General features: G+C 56.7%; 3 protein-coding genes across 4 annotated transcripts; 2 read left to right on the top strand and 1 right to left on the bottom strand.

The window, feature by feature from the left end:
* Positions 1-48: 48 nt before the first annotated feature.
* On the top strand, positions 49-4,035 carry NCDN (neurochondrin). The gene is made up of 6 exons (NM_001030901.2): positions 49-255; positions 357-1,343; positions 1,710-1,939; positions 2,466-2,681; positions 2,893-3,035; positions 3,316-4,035. Exons 1-6 carry the CDS (start codon positions 160-162, stop codon positions 3,750-3,752), a joined length of 2,109 nt encoding a protein of 702 aa, NP_001026072.2. The 5' UTR covers positions 49-159; the 3' UTR covers positions 3,753-4,035.
* Positions 4,036-4,520: 485 nt separating this feature from the next.
* On the bottom strand, positions 4,521-8,119 carry LOC124417363 (nascent polypeptide-associated complex subunit alpha, muscle-specific form-like). The gene is made up of 2 exons (XM_046903583.1): positions 5,160-8,119; positions 4,521-5,060 (listed from the first exon to the last, which is right to left on the bottom strand). Exon 1 carries the CDS (start codon positions 8,006-8,008, stop codon positions 7,061-7,063), a length of 948 nt encoding a protein of 315 aa, XP_046759539.1. The 5' UTR covers positions 8,009-8,119; the 3' UTR covers positions 4,521-5,060; positions 5,160-7,060.
* TFAP2E (transcription factor AP-2 epsilon) lies at positions 8,024-24,451 on the top strand. Of its 2 annotated transcripts, XM_015297809.4 has the most exons (8): positions 8,024-8,160; positions 8,272-8,718; positions 9,056-9,107; positions 17,516-17,731; positions 19,657-19,879; positions 20,228-20,346; positions 22,234-22,375; positions 23,058-24,451. In XM_015297809.4, the coding sequence occupies exons 1-8, from the start codon at positions 8,134-8,136 to the stop codon at positions 23,344-23,346; spliced, it is 1,515 nt and encodes a 504-aa protein (XP_015153295.2). In that variant the 5' UTR covers positions 8,024-8,133; the 3' UTR covers positions 23,347-24,451. The 2 variants fall into 2 exon arrangements, with proteins under 2 accessions (XP_015153295.2, XP_417778.4); XM_417778.7 differs by lacking the exon at positions 17,516-17,731.
* The last annotated feature ends 975 nt before the right edge of the window (positions 24,452-25,426 follow it).

Below are 25,426 nucleotides of genomic sequence, written 5' to 3'. Positions count from 1 at the left end.
GATTGGCTGGGGGCGCGGTGCGAGCACTCTGATTGGCCGAGAGGCGTTGCGGGGCCGCGGTGGCGGCGTCCGGGTGGATCGCGCGCGTGCCGCGGCGGTCCGGTTCCGTTTGCTATCCAGAAAATAGCCGCCTGTCCGCGTGGAGCCGCGCCGGTCGCCATGGCCTCGGGACCCGGAGCCGCCACGCTGAAGAAGTGCCTGGAGGTGCTGAGGGACGCCAGGAACGACAGCGAGCAGCTGGCAGCCCTGCTCCTGGTAAGGCTGCGTCACCGCCGGGCCCGGGCCTCCGCTCGTCGGTCCCGGGAGCACCGACGGCCGTAGCGAGCCTTCTGCTATTCACCGTCTTTACCTTCCAGGTGACCAAAGCGGTCAGAGCCGGAGATCTGGACTCGAAGACCCGGCGCCAGATCTTCGACGCGATCGGCTTCACGTTCCCCAACCGCCTGCTGAGCTCCAGGCAGGCGCCGCCGGGCTGCCCCGAGCACACGTTCAGGGCGCTGGGCCTCACCCTGCTGGCGTGCTTCTGCACCGAGCCGGAGCTGGCCGGCCACTCGCAGGTCCTGAACAAAATCCCGACCTTCGCTGACGTCCTGCTGTCCCCCTGTCAGCCAGACTGCACGTCCATGGTGGATGATGCGTACCAGTGCCTGGCTGCTGTTCTGGCCACTCCCAGAGGCCCCAGGGAGATGGTGACCAAAGGAGCGGCCTCTGCTCTGTGCCAGGCTTACGTGAATGGTGGTTATGGCTCTGAGCGTGCCCTGGCGCTGCTCTTGGGGCTGCTGGCAGTATCGGAGGCGAAGTGCTGGCAGAGAGATGCTCCCCACCTCCTGGCTGTGCTGAGCAAGCTCTCTGAGGAGTTCGTCAGGGCTGAAGACGGGAGCAAGTTTGAGCTGTGTGAGCTTCTGCCTCGCTTCATCCCCCTCTCACCACCACTCGCTGAAGTCTCACAGGGCTCTGAGTGCGTCCGTCAGCTTTACAAAGGGCTGGCCAGCATTCTGGGCAGTAAACTCAGCCAGTCCCAGCGGGACCCTGCCCTGAAGCTTGCTGCCAGCCTCACGCAGGCCTGCGGGTCGGAGTGGATCCCAGCAGGGAGTACTGGCAGCAAGTTCCTGGCCTTGCTGGTGAACTTGGCTTGTGTGGAGGTCCGTTTAACCCTAGAGGAGCCTGAGCCCTTGGAGGTGGAGGGGAAAAAAGAAGTGGTAACAGCCTGCTATGTCCTTATCGAGATGGGGATCCAGGAATGTCTGAAAGAAGAGGAATCACTGCTAGATGAAGCACAGCGAATGCAGCTCATGAGGATCATGGAGGAAGCATTTGGAGCTGTAGTATTTTACTTGAGACAGGTAAAGAACTTTCAAGCAAGGAACACCTTTGATGTCTGTTCACTGTAGATTTCTCTGGGAGGCTTTTAAACAGCTCCTACAGTGCTTAAACTGGGTCTTCCTCTTACCCACGTGTGGATACAGTATGATGCATCCAGACTGATAGATCACAAGGTAGCAAATTAATAACTCAGTGATTACTGTGATTCTTGTTCTTATATTCCATCCTTTTCCTACCTCAGAATAAGAAAAGCAGCATCTACTATAGCCACAGAAGCCCAGGCTTGCTCTAGCAGCTCACATCCATAAGCTGCGTACACCAAAATATGCATCTTGGCCCACTGTGTTTTTCATCTTTTTCTACCATCTGCTTATTTCTGTACGCAGGTGAAAGAGGAGGAGCTACAAGATCCTTTCGTGTTCGCTTCCGTTCGAATCCTTGGAGCCTGGATGGCAGAAGAGACATCCTCCCTCAAGCAGGAGATCTGTGAGCTCTTGCCTTTCCTTGTCCGTTATGCCAGGAAGCTTTTCAAAGAGGGTGGCCCAGCAGAGAATCTTCCCCAGACAGCTGGGCTGGTCAGCAGCGACAGCTCCATCTTAGGCCAGGATGCTCTGAGGTGTGTATTTAAAGTACAGAGCTGATGCATTTCAACACAAAATAACTCTTTTTTTCCTGCGTCCAGAGAAATGCATCCTGTATTTAGGTCAAGTTCTCGTTGATCCTTTGCTGTGAAAGAGGCAACTGGAACTGCCGCAGTGCAATGCAGCTGTCCAAGCCCTGCATGTATGACTAATGTGAGATGGCAGCTGCACACAGGGACTAAGAGGCAGGGAAGACTTCTCGAAGTTGTGTGTCTAGGCTTTAGCTATAGCAAGCAGGGAGAAGAATAGGGTCTTTATAGAAGCAGATCAGCCTACATGGTCTCTTCTGTAAGATTTCAGTACATTTCCCCTCAGGCATAAGGAACCAACACCACTGTGTTACTGGTTGAGATGATTTTGAGAGTAATTTCTCTTTTCTGTTCTCTCTGCAGTACCAATTCTATGGCTCTTTTTTCCCCCTGCTGGATGTAAATCCAGGGCTTAGACCCCAGATCTCTGCACTCTACACCTTTTGTTTTCAATTTTTCTTCCACCTTACAGATTTTTGCTACCTGGATTTTGCCATTTAACAGCAGAGGACAGACCCAGAGATATCCTCATCTCAGAAGGGGCACCAGCACTACTGTGTGACTACTTCCTGCATCAGTGGGGGGTGCTGACCTCTCAGCCTGGGTCCCTGACAAGCACTGAGATGAGTCTACAGACTTTATGTGGGATCTTCCTTAACCTGGTTGTGACTGCACCAAACCTCATCAGGTAACAGAACCACAGAAGCTTGCTTTAAAACTATCAGGTGGAAGGGAGGGGATGCAATGAGAGATGAGCTTCCAGGTTCCTTTAAGACACCTGTACTGAAAAAGTGATACTCCTTTTCTCAGTGCCAATCTCATCACTTTTTTTAATGCTGCATTTATCAAGTGTGTCTGGCTCTGCTCAGGAAGTTTCTCAGGGTTTTCTTTCTCTCTAGGCAGGAGAAAACCTTCTCTTCTTTGATGGACACGTTGCTGAAGTCTCTTCCCTTCCTTCTACCTCAGAAGGATCACCTGGTTCTAGCAGCCAACATTGCCACTCTGGGCTTGATGATGGCAAGGATCCTTTCAAGTTCAGCAGGTAAGAAGCATTCTTAATGGCAAAGCAGCACATTGCTCTGCACAGACTGAGGACCCCAGAATGTAAGAGGAACAGACCCAGTTTCACGTAGGGCTTCTGTCATTGGAAGTGTGACAAAACCAAAATCCCAGAGGAGAAAGGAGTATGCAGGCTGAATGGCTGGGGAGCAGCATGGAGCATAGCATTGTGCTCTCCCTGAAAGCCCTGCTGCAGGCCAGCCTAAAGGGTCCCTCCTTTGGCCAAGTATTGAATCAACTCATTCGTTTCCTTTTTCTTTCAGTTCTTCAGAAGACTGGGTCTGCAAAGGAATTCTTCAGAGCCACCATTTGCTTCTTGTCCCAGGCTCACACAGCCCAAGCAGATCCTGGTAGCCATGGCTTGGCCCTGGCTGTATCCCCTGCCTACGTGAGTGCCTGGGATGACATCCGTGAACTCTGGTTCCTGGGGATGCAGGCCTTGGCCAGCTGCGTGCCTCTTTTCCCCTGGTTGCCACAGGCTGTGCTCCAGGCACAGTGGCTGGAAGAGCTCTCAGAGTTGCTGACACGCGTCACTGCAGCCTCAGTGGATTTTGAGCTCATTGCTGCTTTCCAGGCTGTGCTGGTTGAGTTGGCCAGAGCCAGCAAGCCATGCAGGGAAGTGATCCTATCACACCACGGGGAGGAGTGGGCCAACCTTTATGGGATGGCAGCTCTGGAACAGTGTCTATCCAAGCAATAAAGAGCCATTTTTCAGCAACACCCTGGTGTGGGACACAAAGCCAGACACCTGCAGCATTTCTCATGCACCCTTTGGTGCCAATGAGGACAAGAAACATTTAAGTGACCAACTCCATAACACCAGCAATACAGCAGAGCTCTACAGGATTTTCTCTGTCCAGAACCCGACACGCAGCACTGTTGCTGCTTCAGAACATTTCAAGATGTACATAATTCATCTTCTGTCAGCGTTTTGTTTTCAAAACAGATCATTTGACTATTAAAGAGGTTTTCCTCTTCCAAATGTGCAGCACTGGGATTTATTTCTGCCCGAGGCCCTGAGAGGTTTCCTCTGTCTTTCTTTAACACACTTCCCTATTTTGTCCCAGTAACCCCTTCAGAAAGTAAGGTGACTTTCTATGAAAGGCCCTCATGCCAATGAAGTAGTTTAGCACTACGAATAGAAGGCTGCAAAAGGCGGCAGCAGAAAGAGCTTGAACTTTTAACAACAGCAGCAGGGATAACTCTGAAATTCAGCAGCAATCTGTCCCTTTCTGGATGTGTGGGGGATACAGAAAGGCCCTTTTCCTGCTCACATCCATGACTGGTGCCATCATCCCAAATACACCCTGTAACAGACCTGCACTGGGCACAGATGTGAAGCTTTGTGCTGTTTGCTTATGCTCCCTCTTGCTGCAGGGATGGATGTGCAGGGGGAGCTTCCTCATCTTGCAACCACAGAGGGCTCATTCAAGCTGCAGAGACCCTCCCTCTTTTTAGAGCCTCGGGTAAATGTGAAAACAAAATGAAGTGAACTACACCTCAGCATCTCCCTGCAGACACAGAACTACCGTCTGAGTTACGGAAGAAGGAATCCAGGTGTAAACGCACGCACAGCTGTGTGGTGGAGGAGTAAACCAGCGGTACTGCTGGCTTTGCCAGGGTGCCCTGGGAGCAGAGGCAGCCGCCTGGCTGGGACAGAGCAGGAGCTGAACGAGCCAAGGGTGGCTTCAGCACAGCGCAGAGCTCCGCGAGGGCATTTCGAGGCATTTCCACCAGGTGTCAGCATAGGAGCTCTCTGAGAGAGGCAGTCCGGGCTGGCAGCTGGACGCAGCGCTGACCCTGCTGCCGTGCATGGATGGGGGCTGCGGTATGGGATGATGGAGAGAAAAAACAGGCGGGGATCTGCCCTGAAAGGAGGGCTGACTACAGGGACTCCAGCGTTATACAAAGATCCAGCTCAAATCCATAAACACCAGTGCCTTACGTAAGCAGAGAGGAGGCATCTGCTGTTGATCAGGAGTATCTTTCTGATCTCACCAGCTCAGCCCTGAAACGTTAATGCAAGTTGAAACAAAGGTAGGTGCTACCAGCAAGCAGAGCAAGCCAAGCAAGCAAATGAGAGTGCTGGACTTGGAAAAGAGCATACCTCGTGTGCGTGGGCTGGAGGCCTCCCAGGAACAGCTCGTCCTGCAGCGCAGGGCAGCTTCACTGCAACAGTCAGAGACACATTTTGGAATTGTCAGGAATAAAATAATCACCATCATCCAACCCATCAGATTCTTTAACCTCAGCTCCTCTCAATCCCACACAACTCTCTGCTTCCAGCCAAAGGGTGAGGGCTTGTTAATAAAAGGCTATCGTTAGCGTTAATGAGAGATAGGTGGCTGTATCAGCAGGTGGGAGCTCCCCAGTGCCCCCGGCTCAGGGAGGTTCGTGGTGCTGGGCTGACAGCATTAACCCCACATTAGCTGGCCCTATCCAGGACCAGAGCAGTCCTAACCTGAGGACCTTTCCCTATTGCCTTCAGTGCCCAAACAGACTGCCTGCTAACACCCAGCTGCGCTCCCTGGTTGCAAACCCAGAGAGTGTCCCATGGTGTGAGGACCGTCCAGAGCTGGACCCGCTCAGGGATGCTCGGCACACAACACAGTTTATTCTTTCTTTGCCATGAAATGCCCTCCTGGAGGCCGGCAGAGGACAGGGTGAGGATGAGGCACCCCACTGCTCTGCCAGAGCCCCCACTGGGCTGACCCCTCTGCCCAGACCAACCACCTCTATCCCAGACTGACCCCCCAGGCTCTGGCAGAGCAGCACTTCCCAGGAGCGGTGCATGGCCTCGTGCCATGGGGCTTTGCCACCCCGGGCTGTGCCCACCTGCAGGTCCTGGTGTGCCAGCACTGCTCCTGGTGCAACACATGGAAAACATGCAGAACATCGTGGTTGGACTCGGTGATCTTTAAGGTCTTTTCCAACCTGAGTGATTCTATGGGGTGCAGCGGGGCTGGGGCCGTGAAGGTGACTCCTTGGCCACACTGAGCTCTGCCAGCCCAGCTATGGGTGCTGCTGCCAGGTGCTGCTGTGCCCCTCTCCTGCCCACACAGAGCAGGACTGCAGCAAGCAGCACGTTGTTTCCCAGTGCATCTGCAACGCTGGGACGAGCTCTGCAGGAACCAACCCCTTCCCACAGCTTGGGCAACATGGATAGGGCCCCAAAGGAGCAGAGGCACATTCCCTCTTGCTGCCAAAGCTTAAATGTCACAACTCCATTGCAAGCCCTATCTCAGCATGTTTTACCTCACCGTGTCTTCGATCATCCCAAGAGCACTGGCAATCAAATGAGGACTTTCCTAAGGCCACTCTTTGGCACTGCAGAGGCCTCGTGCTGCAGGAGGGGATGGGGGCAGTGGGGGTCTGCTCAGTTCTGCACGACCCCATTTGAGGATGGAAGCACAGCTTCCCCACTCGCCGTGCTCACCGCATCTTGCAGGTTCACCTCTTTCAGATGAATAAAGAATGGGCATTGTATGGAAGAGACGAGCGAGGGGCTCTAAGAATGAACTGGAACATCACTGAGAAATACAGCATGTCCAATCCGATTTTTCTCACCAAATGAAACGGATCTGCAGGAAAATAAACAGGGAACTTTCAGGAGCAGCGTCCTTGAAAAGCATCGGGGGGGGAGGAGAGATGCGGGCAGATCGGCCCTTTACCTCCTCATATCCCTCCTCCCCCTCCTAAATGCCATCTTTAACAGAAATAAATTAGAATAAATGATGAGCCTTTGCCTCCTAAAGACAGGTGGCGGGGTAATATTAAAAGAAATGAATAAAAATTCGTTTAATGAGCATTGTTAATTAAACCTGGAAATCAAAGAGGTCTGAGATGTGGGAATTCAGAGGAGAAATGAAAATGAAGGGAGCTGTAGCTCGGGGCAGGAAGAGTGGAATTAAATTAAATGTAATGTGGGATTGTGTTTGTTAACGTCTATCACACATCACAGTGTATTACAGTTTAGGGTAAAGTGTTTGTTCTCCGCTCGCGCACAAATTACGCTCTGCCACGAATTGGAACTCCGGCGCGGCGATGGGCAGCGCGGTCCCGGCACGGTGAGGATGCGGGACCACGGAACCTGCATGCGGGCGTGTGGCTGCGTGTGCAAGCGTGCCGATGCGGGTCAGTGTGCATCGGTGTCTGCATGCGTGTGCGCATCAGTGTGGGGCAGCGCGTCGCCGAGAGGACCCCCGGCACCTCAGAGCCGGAGCCCCGTGCCACGCGCTGCCACGCTGCGACCCGAAGGGAGGGCCCGCAGAGGAGGAGGGAGGGATGGAGGGGAGGAGGGACGCATGGAGGACAGAGGGGAGGGCCGTTGGGCCGAGCGAGGAGCGCACGCCGCCGCCCGCTCTCTGCTTTCCCTTCGCTCTGTCGCGCCGCGGCGCGCTCCGTCCCGCCCGTCCCCTCGGGCAGCAGTCGGTCCCGCAGCACCGCACGTTCCTCTCTCTCTCGTTCTCTCCCCGGTGCCCGTCGGGCAGAAGTGGGGAGCGCCCCGGGGGGATCCCCGGGCTCTGTCCCTGCCCCGGGCGCCGCTCCGGCCGCCGCCGTCGGGCAGAGGATTCCGGGCTGCCGCCGGAGGCTCTGACACTCCGCTCGGGTTAATAAAGCGAAACCGTGGGGCCCCGCCGCTCCCCCCACCCGCCCCCTCCCGGCCCTCGGGGTTCTCTCCTCGGGGCTCTCGGGGAACGTGACCCGGGGCGGGGGGGTGCTGACGTCTGGGGGGGGAACCCGGGGGGGGTGACGCGGGGGCGGCGCGTGCCCGTGGGTCAGGGGAGCCGCGCGGCCGTCCGACGGCGTCGGAGCAGCCCCGGCCGCCCCTCTCCCCCTCCGCCCGTCGGGAGCCGTCGGGGCCCCGCGGGAGCGGGCGGCGCGTCCCCGGCCCCGCGCACTGACGCGCGCCCCCGGCGCGGCGGGCGCGCCCCCGCCTCTATAACTGGAGTGCATGGAGTCGGGGCCGGCGCAGAGGAGCGGGCGGGCGATGGGAGACGCCGCTCCGGCGGGATAGAGGGGCGGAGACGGGGGCACCCCCGGGGCCCGGCCCGCCCGGGGCTCGCCTTGGGCCCGCACAGATGCTGGTGCACAGCTACCCGGGCATGGTGAGTGCGCGCCGGGCCGGGCCGGGGGTAGGGCCGGGGTTGGGGCCGGGATGTGGGATCCGGGACCGGGGGTCCGCTCCCCCCTCACCGCCGCTGTCTCCGCCGCCGCAGGACCGCGCCGAGGGGCTGCCCGGGGCGTCTGCCGGGGCCCGCCTGCCGCAGCTGCCCGCTCTCAACCAGACGCCCTACGGCTCGGCTCCGCCGCTCTGCCACACGCCCGCCGCCGACTTCCAGCCGCCCTACTTCCCCCCGCCGTACCCGCAGCCGCCGCTGCCCTACCCGCAGGGCCAGGAGCCCGCTTACCCGCACCTGGCCGACCCGTACGCGGCTCTCAGCCCGCTGCATCAGCACCAGCAGCCCGCCTGGCCCCCGCAACGCTCCCGGCAGGACGACGCGGGGCTGCTTTCGCAGACGCACCGAGCTCTGGGGCTCGACCCCCGCCGCGAGTACCCCGCCGTGCCCCGACTGCTCCACGGGCTGCCCGACGGCGGGCACGGCCTCCCCGACGGCCCGCTGGGCCTGCACGGCCTCGGGCACCACGGCCTCGAGGAGATCCAGGTGACGGGGGCTCGGGGGGGAGGACGGGGGTGGACACGGGGGGACGCGGCCGGATCCGGTTCTGGTGCCGGGAGCGATCCCGCGGGCAGAGCGGGGCCCCGGGGCGCTCGGACCCCCGGACGAGGAGCGTCGTGCTCCGTTACCGCGAGGGAGCGCGCAGCGGGCGGCCGCCGAGAAGCCGGGCCAACACTCCGCTCCTTCCCCCGGGGTCGCCGCGCCGGGGCTCGGCCGTAGCCGAACGATTTCATCGCGCCGTGGCCCCGCGGTCGCCCCGCGCCCAGCAGCCGGGAGCCGCGCCGGGAGCCCCCGCTGACGGCTCTTGCTTTGGTGCTTCCAGGCAGCGGACGACGGCGGGATGAACCTGCTCGATCAGTCCGTCATCAAGAAAGGTAAGAACCCGCGGGACGCGGCGCCGGGCCCGGCTCCTGCCCTCGGGGCTCCCTTCCGTCGGGTCCCCCGCGACAGCCGGCACCGCGCGGCCCGGGGGGGTGGGGGAGGTAATGGGGGCGAGGAAGCGGCGCGGTGTCCCGGCTCCGGTGCTGCTCGGAGGTCGCTGCTGCACGCGGCGGCGAAACGAACGCGACGGATCCCGGCGGGCCGAGCGCACGCGGCTACCGGAGAGCCCCGACGGCCGCGGGCGGTTCGCGGTGGGAGCCCCGGTGGGACCGGAGCGGTGCGGGGGATGCAGCCGCGGCCCCGCAGCGCTCCGGGAAGCGGGGAGGACGCATTGAACGGGGCCGAAGCGGTTCCGAGTGAGGGCCCCGTACGGCCCCCGGGGTGAGCCGCCGCCTGCGCGGTTTTGCTGCCGGTTCTTCCCGACCCTCTGCTTCCAAACACGGCAATAGTTCCACTCCGTAAGATATTTTTTTTCTCATTAAAACAACATCGGGGCACTGCTGGGAGCGAGAGGGGCACGAGGGGCTGTTGTGCCGCACGGGGTGGGAGCCGCACGGAACAGCCGGGCGCTGCTCACGGCGTTTTTAACAACAACGGGTAGAGGGAAAGGACGACGGCGTGTCGGTGCGGCCCGGACAGCAAACGAAAGGTGCGGGATCGGCACCGCGCGGGGGCTGCGGGGGCTGCGGGGGCCGGAGGAGCGGTGCGGGCGGAGAGCCCCGGCCCTGCGCGGTGCGGTGCGGCGCTCCCGGAGCTCTGCCTGCCCCGTTCCGTGCAAATGGGGGTTCTGCGAATTGGTGGCACGCGGAGCACGGCTGGAGCGTCATTCGTGGAGCTGTAATTGGAACACGCGGGAGGCGCTGCGTGAAATGGTCGCGGTGTGCGCTCCGCTCCGCTCCGCAGCGCTCAGCGCGTTCCCTTTTGTGTGCGCGGGCGGCATTGGGGCACCTCGGAAGATGCGCTCAGGGACGGCGTTTGCGCGGAGTTCGGCTGAAATGAGCACTCGTTCTCATTGATTTTTGTGTGTTTGCGCGTTCCGTTTCGTTACATTTTGTTTTCCTCCCTTTTCCACACCGGGCGCCTACCCCCAGATCTTCGTTTGCCGTCGGGAGGAATTATCGCTCGGTGCCACATTCGTGCCCGGCCATCCTTCGGTCGCTCCGTTCGGATATAAAAGACCTCACGGCGCGCTGCTCTGTGCCTGAGGCGGCCCCGTCTCCTCCCATTCATCCTTCCTTTCTTTTTCCGCCGTGTTTGAAGGAAGATGCGAACTCTCTTTGTGGGTCGGGGGTTCCCCGTCGGCTCGAAGCGTTTCGGGAACGGCCGCGCAGTGAAACCCGCGGGGCGGCTCCGACCTCACTGACGGATCTCCGTTCGTTCTGAGATACCTCGTGGTCTCATTTAATTTAATTTAATTTCATATTATTGTGATTTATTTTCCGGCTCTGCTGTGAGCCGCAGCCCGGACCCTCCGGACCCCAACACCGGACCCTTTTTTTTCCATACGCCCTCGGAAAAATAAAAGCAGTGGCAGAGAACCCGCGGTGCGGGCGGCAGTGGGGCGGACAGGGGTTGAAATATCTCAGTGGGAAGCGGAAGAAATTCGGTCCTAAATCTCCAACACGGCACGGACGGCGTTAATCCGCCCCCAATTCCTCGCGGTGCGGCCGTCGGACGGAACCCCGATGGAAATGCGTGCGGCTGTGAGCGCAAATCCGCCCTTCGTGAGCCGCCGCCGCGCTGTGATCGCGGGTCAACCGAATACCGATCGCTGCCCCAAAGCGACCTCAGCTCCGCCGTGGGGGGCGGCGAACGCACAGCGGCTGCGGAGAGCGGTGCGGGACGGGGAGAAATGCGCCCCAATATCTGCGGGTCTGTGTTTCGTGCCCCCCCCCCCCGTTTAACTAAATGGATTCAGCCGCTCTTAGTAGGGATTGTTTAACGGGGACTGCGAGCGGAGCGCTGCGCTCGGGGCCGTTTTGCTGCAGGAAAGGGGACAGCGAGAGTGGGGTGGGGTGGGGAGGGTTGGGGGGGGCGCAGCGGGGATCTCCCACCCCCACACCGCACACAGGGGCTGCATCGGTCCGGAGGGTTCCACGGGCAAAGCCGTGCGTGGGGCAGTGCAGGTTTTCTGGCTGTCTGCTGTGGACCCATTCGTTTCTTTCTCTCTCTTTTTAAGAAGCGTTTCAGAAATTGTTGTTTTATTTTTTCTTTTTGTTTTTCCGGTGTCTTTTTTTTTTTTCCGGTGCTTTTGGGTCGGTTTGGTTTTTGCTTTTTTTGCTTTTTTTGCTTTTTCCTCCCGCCAAGGATTTATGTAGGACCGGGAACAGAATGGATGTAAAAACATTATTGTGAGCTCTGCAAAAGTTCCGTCCGTGGCTCCGTCCGCACGCAGCAGTGGGGGATCTCCCACCACTGAACCCCAGAGTTCCGTCGTTGCATTCCTTAGCAAAAGAAAAACCCGAAACAACCAAAACCACCAAAAAACCCAACCCTGCAGCTTGGTTGTAAAACAGGGAGGAGTTTTATGGCTTCGCCGTCCTCTCGGGCTGAGCGAAAAGCTTTTGGTGGAGCCTTTTTATTTGGAAGGAGAATAACGAATCCCTCCCCCCAACACGGTGCTGTCTGTGGGGTTGGGGGGCTCTGGGAGGGTCCCTATGAGCGCTGAGCTTTGGCCGCTCGGCTCTGCTCCGTGTTTGTGACCCGCAGAGATTTCCACACGAGGCTTTTCGGCTGCCCCGCAGCAGCAGTGCAGGAATGCGGAGCTGTTGGACTGACTACGGGGCAGAGAGCTGTGCAGGATGGGGCGGGGGCTGTCAGTGCTCGGGAACACAGAGGGGTTCGTGCACTGCGTGGGTGTTTGGCCTTCCCCCCCATTTGGTCTGGTGGGAGCAGAGCCGCCGCTCTCAGCTCCATCCGTGGCTGAGCACAGAGCCAGATGCGGCGGCAGAAAATCCCGAAAGCACTCTGACGCTGGCAGCAGATGAGATAAACATCATTTCCTGCGATGAGGAAGGCGGTAAATGAGGTCACCCTATAAAACACCTGGGGCTGCAAGGACTTGTTGCTCTCTGCGCTGTTGGGCTGCAGCAGCTCCGGGTGGGACGCGGTGCCGTGCCGTGCTGTGAGGCTGCAGGGCCGGGCTGTGCGCTCAGCGCTGCTCCCACCTCCAGACGCAGCGCATGCAGGAACACCTCCTATCAAACAGCACAAACTTGAAAGAAAGTTTTCGCTCTGAACTGCGTCCAGATCGCCGTTCCTCCATTAAAATGATATTTTTAATGTCCTGTAATTGCGCCGGGATAAACCCAGGTGTGTGTTCATGTGAGATAACACGCCGGGGTGCTGGTGGAGGTGCTGGGCTTTGTCTCAGCCTTCCTGGTGCCTCCCAGGCATGTGTTATCTCCAAGTTTCATATACCTTGTCATGACTTACTGCTTAATTAGATGTTTCTAAATGAATTTTTTGCTTTGTTCCGAGCAAAGAGCAGCTCTTACAGGGGAGGTTCAGCAGAGCCAGCTGGGGTGGCTCGTTGGCATGTGGCTGGTGAGTCAAACGGCAGGAGAGGGGCTCCAGGTGGGGTCCGTCCGTGGGATGGGGCTGGGGTGGCCCTGGAGATGCTCCTGCAGCGCAGTGCTTTGGCTGCAGTGCTGCCGGGCCCACGGGACCCATGGAGGGCGGTCAGCCTGAGCTGCTTGTGGGGAGGGTTGTGGGCAGCAGCAGCTGCTCTGCTGGGGAAAAGTCAGTGCCTTCGGGGGAGGCCTCCCCTGTGGGCGCTGGATTGCAACGCGACATTTCTTCTGCTCCTCGCTGAAGTTCCTGGGCCAAAACCGAGGCTCCCGTACTTCGTTTTGTGCCCAGCACTCCAAATCTTTGCAGTGCAACCCTTTCTGCTCCACTCACCCGGCAGATCCTCCGCTTCCCCCTCATCCACTGTGCTGCTCGAGGCGGTCCCCCCTCCCCAGCTCTGTTGGGCTGCTGGATGCAGCTCACAGTGCCCGTTCTCCAGCCGTGGTGCAGACTCTGCCTGCTTGCAGCTCCCATAGGCATTCAGGCAGCCGTGCCCAGGTGCCACACAGCAGGGAGGTGGCACTGAGGCTTTGCTTTGCAGCGGCGCCGCGGTGTGGGGGCTCAATGGAGCAGACCTGGGGGCTCTGTGCCACCTCTGTGCAGCAGAGGCCAACGTGGCCCATTCCTTCTTGTTCAACGATACTCCGAGATCTGTGATCTTGGAAAAAAAAATATGTGTGCAATCCATCTTCATTTTTTTGAGAGCCCAAATGGGGCTCTCTGAAGTCACAGTCTAAAATCCTGACCATGGAACCCTTCCACCCTTTCCTGTGTGATCCTGGGGAATTACTCATTCTTGCTGTCCTTCCTTGCGTTTGTTTAATTCCTAATGGAGGAACTAATTAGCAAGAGCGGAGGTAACGCGTGGAGCTGCTGTGTGTTCAGCTCTCATCTCAGTGTGCAGCACCAGTCCTGCTCTGTTTGGGTATCAGAGAGAGGTGGGGGGAAGAGCAGGAAAGCACGGATGAGCCCCAGCTGTGCCGTGCAGCCCAACACGGCCGAGGGGAGCAGAGCGTTCGCCCTCCCCGGGTCCTGCAGCGCATGCTTGGGATTCCGGCGTGCCGAGGCTCCCCACCCTCTATCTGCAGCATTTATCTGGCACCAGTTGTGTGGGTGCGAGGCGCCGATCCCCGGACTGGTCGGACGGGTCACGATGGCAGCGCAGGGCTCAGCATTGGTGCTCCCGGAGCTGTGGCCAAAGGGACCCAGAGCTGCTCCGCGTGCGCGGTTCCAATCGGAGAGCCGAGCTGCAGTAGGGCGGTCCTGCAAGGATCAGCATTGAGTTCCGCACGAAGAGCAGCATTTTCCTGTGATTATTCACATCTGATCTTCGCTGAGGGGTTTTTTGCCCTTTGGTAATCAGAACGTGTTCTAACGAATTGATAGCAACGTTAGCATGGCTTACGTGGGATCCGCCGCCGCGCTCAGGGGACACTGCAGCTCTGTTCTCCCCGTGCAGATTATGGAGATCCGAGCGGCGCAAATTCAGGCGCTCCTATAGGGAATGCAGGGAGAACCTCTGAAGCGTGTTACTGCAAAATGGATTATACTGTTTGAGCGCATAAAGATCCCCTATACCGCCTGCCAAAACGTAATGGGAGGTTGTGCTGCTAAATGAATAAACCTGTGGTGCTGAGCGCTGTGGGGTGGCTGTGGGATGGCAGTGGGGACCTCCCCTCATTGCGGTTCACAGCTCCTCTCGCTGACATCCCAGGGCTCCCCATCCTCCTGGTTCCTTTCCTTTCCTTCCCAATGTGCCCGAGTATTTTCCACGCTGTGAATCACAGTTTTCCTATACAAACAGAGGCAGAGCCGCTTCGATCTGCCCCGAGCAGTGAATCATAGAACCAAAAGTGGGATCTGAGTCCATTTCCCTTCATTCCTGTGAGGCTTTGGGCACAAGCTGGGAGGACATGGCTAACATTGCTGCCTTCCAGCGGGGTGTTCCCAGTGCTCCCATCCACCAGCACAGCACGGCCCCTACAACCGTGCACAGCCACTCCCCCACATTCACTTAAGATTCAGAAGGAGCGTTTGAGGCCGAGTTGCTGTGAAATGGCAAAGGGAGATGCATCTGCAGGGCGATGCAGTAGCTGCAGTAATTGCAACAGGTGCAATAATTGCACGTCGTTTGCTCACCACCTCCCCAAAGGAGCCCGCAGTGCTTTTGGAAAGGTCCGGGTGCGTTTTGTTGCTGTGTGTCCTCCCAGCTCGTCACTGGGTGCAGTGTGAGGCTGTGGGAAGAGGCGCAGGGAGGGAGATGGCCATGAATGTCACATGGCACCTTGTGATGGAGCTCGTCGCTTAACGTATTGATTTGCATTGGCGGCATAATGACACGCAGGGAGCTTTGCGTGGGCCCGGCAGCTCTAATGGGTGCTGTCCCGTGGGAACACTGCGGGCCCTGCAGCCCCGTCCCCTCCCGGGGGTCCCAGCTCTGCTCCGTATCGCAGTGCAGCAATCCGGACAGCACAGAGATAAAACCCGGATTCTTTCCGTCCATCCATTTGAAAAGGCCTCCGAGCCGATTCCTAGAGAGGCTCTTTGACATGGGGACTTGATTCAGGTGGTGCATTCGAGATAAAGAAAATACCTGTATAAGCCCTCTGGGAAGAAAGGATAATTACAGAGCACGGTTTGAAATATGGCCGATGGCACTGACCTCCTTCCCGGCCCCTCCATAAATACCTCTGTGCTGAAGCATGAGGAAATGGCAGGAGCTGAGCCACGCACCTCCTCTGAAGCAGGCAGGAGCTGCTGCCTCTGGCTCACACCCACACGCAGACACTGCCTGATGTATGGATCTCGGGCTTATAATTTACATCAGAGGCATTCAAACAAAGGTTGGGTTGGTTTGCCGGGAGCTCTCCTCGGCAGACAGCCCCGCACGACCCTTTTGCTTTGCTGCAGCACTGCTCCTCCAGCAGCCAACGCCTCACAGCGTTGCATGCAGAGGGCAGAGCAGTGCGCCCGGCTGCAGGGAGCAGAGCGTGGGACAGAGCTGCAGCAATTGGCACAGCTGCAGGGAGCAGAGCCTGGGCTCAGTGCTCAGTGCTCAGTGCCATCGCCATGCATCAGCGCCTGCAGCTCGCCCTGGTGTGCTGCCTCCTGCAGTGAGCACGGCAGCAGGACACAGCATGCAATGGGAGCAGCCGGAAGGGTTGCATATGGTGCTGGTGATGCAGAGCAGAGGCCCCGCAGGGCTGAGCTGCTCCTTTGGGGCTGGAGATGGGAGATTGGCCCAGAGCAGGTGGGCTCCAGGGGATGAGATGTGATCTGAGCTTCTGCACACTCCTGCTCTGAGAGAGATGTCGCAATGAAACTGCCAGCATCCAGCGGTCCAACGCTGCCGAGGAGGAGAATGTGCCTGTAATGGATCCGAGGAGGAGGAAACCAGACCTGTCTGACGGGCAGCGATCTGCACCTTCCCTCTGGACTCGCTTTTCCCCTTGCAGCACTCCGAGCTTCAGCTGGCACTGGAACCAAGCAACAAATGCCATAAGCGATTTGGTTTCCAAGAGCCCCGCATCTCCCTGCTTACAAATGATTTTGCAAGCAGGTAGCACGATTCAGCATTTCGTCTGGTTTTTTGGTCTTTGGTAGGCAGAAGCTCTTTGCTCATGTCACCCAAGCTGTCTGTGTGCCATCAGCACCAGCACAGGGACACGGTGCATTGGGACCTGCCTCCCAGGAGCGAGCACTGCTGTCCTCTGTGCTGGGACACCTCACTGTGCCTCTCCTCACCCACAATGCGTCCTGCTGGTGGCATCCAGCACCCAGGGGCTTCTTTCACCCAAGGGTAGCATGGCAGGTTCAGTGCTGTGTCACCACATCCCTGCGCCGCAGATGCTGTTATCTCCCTTTTGTTGATGCCCACACTGTGGAGGTGACCTTGGGGTCCTGTATGGCACCAGGCAGCTGCTGGCAGCGGGTGCTGAGCCTCATGGAAGGATGGTGCTGTGATGAAGGCATCATTATTTCGCAGCATTAGAAGGAATCTGGGGCTCCAGAGGCACAGCACGCAGTAGCAGGTTTTCTGGAGCCCAGTGTTTAGGAAGTGCTGTGCAGCCTGGATTGCTCTGAAGGCATTCCTGCAGTGCAGCAATGCATGCGTTCAGGTCGTGCTCATATGGCTGATTCCTGGTAAATCATTGAACTTGTTCTGTGCCCCGGTTGTCCCCAGCTGCTGTGAGGAGGCAGCTCCTGGGGCACTGCTGTGTGTTCGGGATGGGGTGGGGGTTTGCTGTTCTGTGAGCTCTTCCCATCCTGTGGAGGTTCCTGAGCAGCCCAGGGATTGTATTCTGCACTGAGCTGACCACGCACAGCTGTGCCATGGGGTGGGTGACCTCTGTGCTGCCATCACAGCATCCTGGGCTGGGGTGGGCTCAGCTGTGCTCTGTCCCATCCATCCATCCGTCAGTGAAGGGGATGAGCACCCAAACCATACCCGACCAGTCCATGTGCGATGTGCAGTTATGTCCCCATTCCAGCACAGTTATGTCCCAGATGCTGCTGTCCCACGTCTCAGTCACCCGCTCACCAACACTGGGGTCTGCTCACCCAGTGGGGGAAGTTCCCCGGTGCCAAGGGCAGGGGTCTCCAAGGACAAGCCCAGAGCTTACATCCCAGTGCGGTGACCCCCGTGCCACATCCCCACTCCCATCCATACCACCTGCCAAGTGCCAGCAGGGCTCGGCTCCAAGCACGTCCCACCCACGTCCTGACGGCGTGGCACCCAGCTCTGCCATCGTGTCCCCCCTCTGTGCCCCTCACCGCAGTGCAGGTGACACGCTGGCTGCCGCTCCGGTCTCACACTTCCTTTTGTCTGCAGGCTGGCTCAGGTGCTCCGATCACCTGCTGCTTGCGGGAGCGGGGAAGCAGCAACTGAAGATCGAGGGGGACTTTTGGTTTACTCAGATGACAAGAGACAATTTTGCTTCCCCCAAAGCCAAGGAAACAAAGCTGTCAGGCTTTAATGGTAGCTTGTCTCCCTCCTGCAGCATGTTTATGGGCAAACAAGCTGCAGAGCAGACCAGGCAAACTGCAGGTGAGGCCAAATCACAATCATTAATAATTAATGGCGACCATGGCTGTGTTTATTCTTGTATCGAGGCAACGGTGTGTGATGGATGCAGCGCTGTTCCCGTGCAGTGCTGTGCTGCGGGGGGTGCCCCTATCCCTGCACGTGCCGGGGCTGTGCTGGTGCCCGTGGGGCTCTCAGGTGCCTGCAGCAGGGCTGCTCCGGGGCGGCTCCCCGTGGGGTTGTTTCAGGCTGTAGGGTCATTCTTTAAAATGCCACCGTGTCCTTTCAAAGCGTGTCCCCACACCGCCCCCCCGCTGCGCCCACCATGCTCAGCGCGGCGTGCCAACACATGTCCTGCACTCTCTGCTCCATCCCACGCCAGTCCTCCGCAGAGCCTGGTGCTGCTGCCAGCTGGGTTGGCCTCCTCCCCACGTGCCCCATTCCAGGGACACGCGTGGTGCAGCATGGCCCCATCTCCTGCATGACACCCACGTGCGCATGCAGCTCCCTGGCCACGCATGCGGGCTCGGGCACATGTCACAGCATGATCCCGGGCATGCAGGAATGTGTCCGTGTGTGAATGATGCAGAGTGCTTTGTGGGTGGGCAGAGTGCTTTGAGCAGCAGCTGCTCCCTGGGTGATGGGGGCTGGTTGTGGGGTGGCCCCCCTGCAGCATCCACCAGGTACCCGGCCCTGACGCACGCCTCTGCAGTAATGCATGGATGTTTGCGAAACTTGCTCTGCCTTTTTATTTCAAGGGTAATTTAGAGACAAACACAACCTGTTCTAGGGCCCTGAAAGAGAACTTTGAAGTTGCTGCTTCCTGGAAATAGCTCAGGTTTCCTCCATCCCGTGATGACGTTGCTGTGATTCCCTTCCCACCTCTCAGCCAGTGGCTGCAGTGGCAGTGCCTTTGGGAGCAGTGCATCGTGCCCTTCAGTCCCTGGCTGTGCCCAGGTCCCATGCTGAGAGGGAACTCCGCTCATTCCCATTCATCTTTCAGCCTTAAACATGAGCCATTTTCATGTAACACTTGCTCCTTTTTTCTCGCCATGCCAACAAGTTGTTAAGCTGCACTTACAATATTCTGATTGTGAGTGAGTGTCCATTAATAGGTCTGACCCACGAAGCTTTCCCCATTAACTTTTAGGGTTTCTGTTTCATTTGGGCCATGTGTATTTCCTTTAGAAACCCTGTGTTACCGCCACATGCGTGGCACCATGGAGCAACCATTGCTGGGGAACCACAGGGAATGTCAGGGCCGAACGGATGCAGAGCGATGCCGTTGGCAGTCCTCTTTGGCTTCATTGAAAACCTGTTGGTTTTTTTGTTTTTTTTTCCGGAGCTAAATTGGCTATTCATTTCAGCACATAAAAGCCAAAGAGTTTTGGCACTAGTTTCAGCCAGAGCTTTTAGCTCATAAACCTTTGCTGTGTCTCAGGGTATTTCTTGCTGGGGTGACGCATGGGAGAAGTGTGCCGTGCCGCCCCGGTGCGCTGCTCCAGTGCCCGTCCGACTCCTCTGCTCACTGATGCTGCCCATGAGCAGCAGCTCCTGCTGTGTTACTGAGCTTTTTGCTCCTCAAGCTCCCTTTGCAGGGCTAACCCCGAAGCTGACGCCTTTCCCTGGTTCCCATGTTCCCATCCCAGCACCTCCCAGCTCTGTGCAGGGCAGTGGGGCTGTGGGCAGACCCTGGTCTTCCCAAAGACCAACCTGAAACCCGGGTTTAATTGCACCGGAGCAGGAGGTGTGGGAAAGCAGTGAGAGCAGAACCTGGGCTTCTTCCATTATGCTGTTTTCTTTTTTGTTGGGCTTCATCAACCTCACCCCTCTTTTCCTTCATTGAGGAGCACACAAACCCACGCTATGGCTTCAGCTGCGGACGTGCTTCCCCAGCTCTGCCCTCTGAAGCCTGCTCTCCTCTCCTCTCTCCCTTTCCTGCCCTGCAGTGCCCATCCCCTCGAAGGCCAACGGCACCATTCCCTCCCTGATGAACAAGGACGGGCTGATCGGAGGGGTGACGAACCCCAACGAGGTCTTCTGCTCGGTGCCCGGCCGCCTCTCGCTGCTCAGCTCCACCTCCAAGTACAAGGTGACGGTGGGGGAGGTGCAGAGGCGGCTCTCGCCCCCTGAGTGCCTCAACGCCTCCCTCCTCGGCGGGGTCCTGCGCAGGTAAGGGTGGGGGTGAGGAATTGCTGCTGCGTGGTTTGCTGGGGAATGGCCTTTTTGTTGCTTTCTCTTCTTTCCCTCCAAACCAAAAAGCTTAAGCTGGAATCCAGAGAGCTGCGGATGCCCCATCCTTGGAGGTGCCCAAGGTCACGTTGGATGGGGCCATGGCAACCTGGTCAAGTGCTTGGTTTAGTGATTGGCAACCAGCTTGCAGCCAGGGGGTTGGAACTGAATGTCCTTGGGGTCCCTTCCAACCCAACCCGTCCTAAGAGTGTGATGATTCTATGAACTGTGGTCATTCTAATATGAACGGCAGCATCACTCTTTTTCCTCCCTTCTTTCTCCTTCCAGAGCAAAATCAAAAAACGGGGGTCGGTGTTTAAGGGAAAGGTTAGAGAAAATCGGCCTCAATCTACCTGCAGGACGGCGCAAAGCTGCCAACGTCACCCTGCTGACGTCGCTGGTGGAAGGTAAGAGCCCCAGCGAGACGGGAGTGCCGAAACTCCAACACCCCTCATTTGCAGCTTTCCACAAATGAGAGCACTTAAAGCAAAGTATGCAGTGGTCACCACTGGGACTGGAAGTGCCCTTTGTCGGTGTCTGCATTGACTGAAACACGTCTGTCCTCTGAAACCGAGACGTTTCTGTTGGAACAGTCATAGCCCATTTGGGAAAAGGCATTTGGGACCTGAACGAGGCGAAGCATCGCAGCTGTGAGCTCCCCACTGGCCATCCCTCAATTCACCATTCACTCTGCGAAGCAGTTTTAGGAAAAGTTGGTCAAGACCACAGAAACCAAGTAGAAAAAGGTGTGAGTACAGCTGATGAGGTGTCAGGCCAACGCTGTTCTGCAGCACCGCGTGCCCACGTTGGCCACCAGCTCCCTGGGAGCACCGAGCGGCTCCATAGGAGCACAGAATCACCTTCTTGGATCCCCACATGCCCACTGACCACGTCCCCACGTGCCACGTGGAGCAGTGCTCTGCTCAGAGCTGCCCATTGGGTTGCTCCCCTCCCACCTTTGGCTCAATGGAAATGACGATGCCGCGCCGTGTCTTTGGAGAAAAGGACGTGGGACGCAGACAGACACAGTGACAGCAGACAGACGCAGTGACAGCTCCGACTCCCTTCGAGCTCCGGAATCCATTGTGTCCGTGCCCAGCGTGCTGGAGGCAGCTGCCTGCAGATTCTGAATAGAAAATCATCTCCATTGTCGCCAGCAAATTAAATGACCCGCTTCATTAGGCGGAGGTTGTTACCGAGGGCAGTTGGTTTGTGCTGAATGGAAGGTTGATTTCCATTAAAAGAAAAGAGAGAGAAGAATGAAGGAAAGAAAGGAAGGAAGAAACGTACGGTCTGATTTCAGGTGGCTGCTGATGTTTTGGTTACCACTTACCAGCTCGTGGTAAATAAATAGTGGTGTCATAGGTGCTCACTGGGTACGATCTCCTGCAAGTCAGTACTGGAGGCGTTTCACCCAGAGGAAGGTGTTACAGCACTGCCATTGCACAGAGAAATGCACTGGTCCCCCTGCACCCCGGGTACCTCCTTCTCAGATGTTTGCTGCCTTGCTTTAGTCCTTCTCCCCTCTGCCTTCCCCATTTTTGGTGTCACAGTGGCTGTTTTTCAGCAGCTGTTACACTTTAATTGTTTTCTAACATGGGATTGACCGCAGTTCCAATTCTTTAACTTTTCCTTCTCTGCTGCTTCTTTGGAGGAGGAGGTGGAAGTGGAAGCAGCAGCTCTGTGGGGGAAGCACAGGCACATTCCCTGTGACACAGCTCTGCAGAGCAGCCCCAGGAGCCAGGCGGGCTGCGCTGGGATCTGGGTTAATGCTGTCAGGATGGATGGCCTCGTGTGTGCGAGCCGCAGGGGGCACATCCAATTAGCTCTGCCTGCCCGAGCGGGATTTTGGGTGCTGGATGTGATCGATTGCCATCAGCTCTGATTATTTCCAGGGGGATGCCTGGAGATGGATCAATTCCATCAATGGGGGGGCTCTTCCAGGGGTGATGGATATCTGCATGTACAACCAGCCTGAGGGCCTGGCTTGCTAAGGTCTCTTTTCACCCTCCTTTTAAGTCACCAATGGAAGGGACCAGCTTCTGTTTAGAGGTGGTGATAGTTTATTTGGACCCACATGCACTAATTGTCTTATAGATGGGTATGGGAAACTCTTAGTGGTGCCCACCAGCTTGAGAGCCATAGGTGGAAAGCTCCTGGGTGGCAGTTGAGAAAGGAGAGCACCCTGATTCCAGCAGAAATAAACCCTGACAGTGCCACATCTGAGGCTGTTGGAGAAAATATCCCCTTGCAGCCGGGTGCTGATGCAGTGTGTGATTCTGTCCCACCCGCAGGTGAAGCCGTCCACCTGGCCCGGGATTTTGGCTACGTATGTGAAACAGAGTTCCCAGCCAAAGCAGCAGCAGAGTACCTGTGCCGACAGCACTCCGACCCCACGGAGCTCCACACCAGGAAGAACATGCTGCTGGCCACCAAGTGAGTGCTGCGGTGGGGTGGACTCCAGCCATGGTGCAGGGGCAGCCACAAAAGCTTTGTCTTCTGCGGGGTGGACGTGGTTGCATTGCTGTATGCAGCCAGACCTGGCCGGGGCTCCGAGCAGCCTGATCGAGCTGTAGATGTCCCTCTTCATTTGAGTCATAGAATCATTCTGGTTGGGAAGGCCCTTTCAGATCACCACGTCCAATCCCAGCCCACCCCCTCCATGCCCACTGACCATGTCCCCAAGTGCCACATCTCCATAGTTCTGAACACCTCCAGGGCTGCTGATCCATCACCCCCTGGGCAGTGTGTGTCAGTGCATCACTGCTCTTCTGAGTGTTCTGTAGTATCCAGCACAGCTTGTGGCCATCACCTCTTGTCCAATTGCTGTTACCTGGGAGCAGAGGCTGACCCCTCCCTCACCACAACCTCCTTCAGGTCATCGTAGGGAGTGATGAGATGGCCCTGAGCCTCCTCTTCTCCAGACCAAACCACTCCAGTTCCCCCTGCTGCTCCCCATACGACCCGTGCTCCAGACCCCTCACAGCTCCATTGCCATTCTCTTGTCCCACTCCAGCACCTCACTGTCCTTCTCGTCGCGAGGGCTGCTGCACCAGATGACCTTTAAAGATCCCTTCCAACTCAAACAATTCCACCATCCCCAAACTTTCTCTTCCAGGCAAATTTGCAAAGAGTTTGCAGACTTGATAGCGCAGGACCGCTCACCGCTGGGGAACAGCCGCCCCTCGCTGATCCTGGAGCCGGGAGTGCAGAGCTGTCTGACTCATTTCAGCCTCATCACCCACGGCTTCGGCGGCCCGGCCATCTGCGCAGCACTCACGGCCTTCCAGAACTACCTGGTGGAGTCCCTCAAAGGGCTGGATAAAATGTTCATCAGCAGCACAGGGAACGGGCACACGGCCGGAGACTCCAAAGCGTCAGAGAAGGAAGGGAAGCATCGGAAGTGAGGTGCAGACCCCATCCCCTGCCTGGGGAGCTCCCACCGCCCGAGGAAGGGCAGCAGTGCCGGGAGGACGCGGCGCTTTCTGAACTGCTCCATTCGAACTGGGGGGTGAAACTCACAATGCAAGCAACAAAAGGAGAGAAACACATTGAGAATTAGGAGGAAGAAAACAACTCTGACCGACGTGGCGAGGAGGAGAAAATGAGCCAGTTTGATGGCTTCTTAGTTGTGCTTTTTTTGTTTTTTTAACTTTTAAGTCACGGATGCAGGAAGCCAAGTCATGTGCAATTTTTTTTTCTTCCCCTTTTTAAGCCCATAATAAAATCCTGACACGCTCCAGGAGTTTGTTCTGAGCAAAGAACTGATCAGAGCGAACAACAGCCGCCCCAATGCCAGGAGTGGGGGCACGAGCGGCAGAGGGCATAGAGCTGTGCTTGGATCTGTCAGCTGGCTGCGATGGGCAACCAAGCTGACCCAAGCAACCTTCCTATTTCTTCCTATTCCCCCACCTACAGCCCTGCCCTAAAGCCAGGCCGGGACAAAACCTCCAGCTTCAGGTTTGAAGCAGTTTCAGGCTTCATTTTGCAGAGCCCCCGCGATGCTCCCAGCGGGGACAAAGCAGGAACACCAAGCCCAGGACTTGCTGCAACTCCACAACCTACAGAGAACAGCACACACGTTTTTAAAGCTATTATTATTATTAATAATAATGAATTAAGCACAAGGAGCAGAACTTGAACCAGGCCAAACTGAACTGTTCTAAATCTGTATATATTTATTTATGTGTAATTAAATCTGAAAGTTTTAAAATGTCCAGTGCGAGTTATTTATATCAAATTGAGTTGGTTATTTGGTTTGGTTTTGTTTTCTTTTTCTTTTTTTTTTTTTTCCTTTTTGAAAGATGGACATCTCTGGTCTTTCTGCCATTAGAAATGGGAATGAAGTTTTGGATACACAGAACTGTAGCATGGATGAGATAGGCTGTGATAACGATAGAAGTTCTGCAGGATTTTGTACTTGCTGTTGTTTCTCTTAATGCTGCAATAGATGTACAACACCCGCACCGCAGTGTCATTCTCATTACCTGAATAAACCTCTTTTTATTTGAAGAAAGCACCTCCACCGTCTTTGTGAACGAGGGTCCTCCTGGCTCTGCGGCTGAGCCTTGAAACAGCTGTGTGGATTTGAGGAAGGACTCCCTCCAGTTCCACAGCTGATATCCATGCCATCAGCACAGCCAACTAAGAGAAAGGTCAGGGAATGGCATTGCCGGGGAGCAGACATGGCAATGGCACTTGGCAAAACCAAAGAGGGGTTGCTGTTGAGAACGTTTGCAGCCTTCCCAACACAGCTGCTGCTATCACAGCTAGGGAGCAGGCAGCTGGGCATGGGTCTCAGCATGGATTACATGGGAACATTCTCAATTTTATGTGCCAGTTTCCTCTGGAGGTTGCAGAAGGGGACAGTGATAACAGAAATAATCCAATAGGTCCCAGAAGGAGCCACAGGCTGCCAGAGGGACCCCTGTTTCAGCAAGAATGCTTTATGTGCTCATGCAGTCCGTGGGGATGGCTCTGAGTCAGAGGCTTGCACCCTAAATACTCCCTTCTAAAACTTACGTGGGGATGCACATAAATTGGGAATGGGATTGGAAATGTCCCATGGCATGAAGCTTACAAAAACAAAAAACCTAAATGACAGGCTCCGCAGGTCTGCTTTTGCTCTGGACCTTCCCAAAGGAAGGAGAAGAAGGCAGGGAGCAGAATGGAAATCCTAGAACCACATTAGACACTTGTCTACACTTCAAAGCTATTTTGGATAATGCAGGGTGTGAGCTGAAAGCACAGAAGTCATTCCTATATAAAATTATTCCAAAATAGGAGTGGCCTGTTCTGCATCATAATCCATTTTAAACATGGATTACGATAAAGGAGAACAAGGTGTTTTTGTGCTAGAGTGCAGGTTTCCCCTGCACAGAGCTGCTTAGCATAACTATCCTGAAATAATTCCATCCCATGGCACAGGGTATCAGAGAGCAAAGTGCCGTCCGATACGTGATGAAAGTGTGTGCACACTAATATTAA

The sequence above is a fragment of the Gallus gallus genome, chromosome 23 (genome assembly GCF_016699485.2).
Source record: "Gallus gallus isolate bGalGal1 chromosome 23, bGalGal1.mat.broiler.GRCg7b, whole genome shotgun sequence".
Taxonomy (NCBI): domain Eukaryota; kingdom Metazoa; phylum Chordata; class Aves; order Galliformes; family Phasianidae; genus Gallus; species Gallus gallus.
This window is presented reverse-complemented; position numbering and strand designations above follow the sequence as displayed.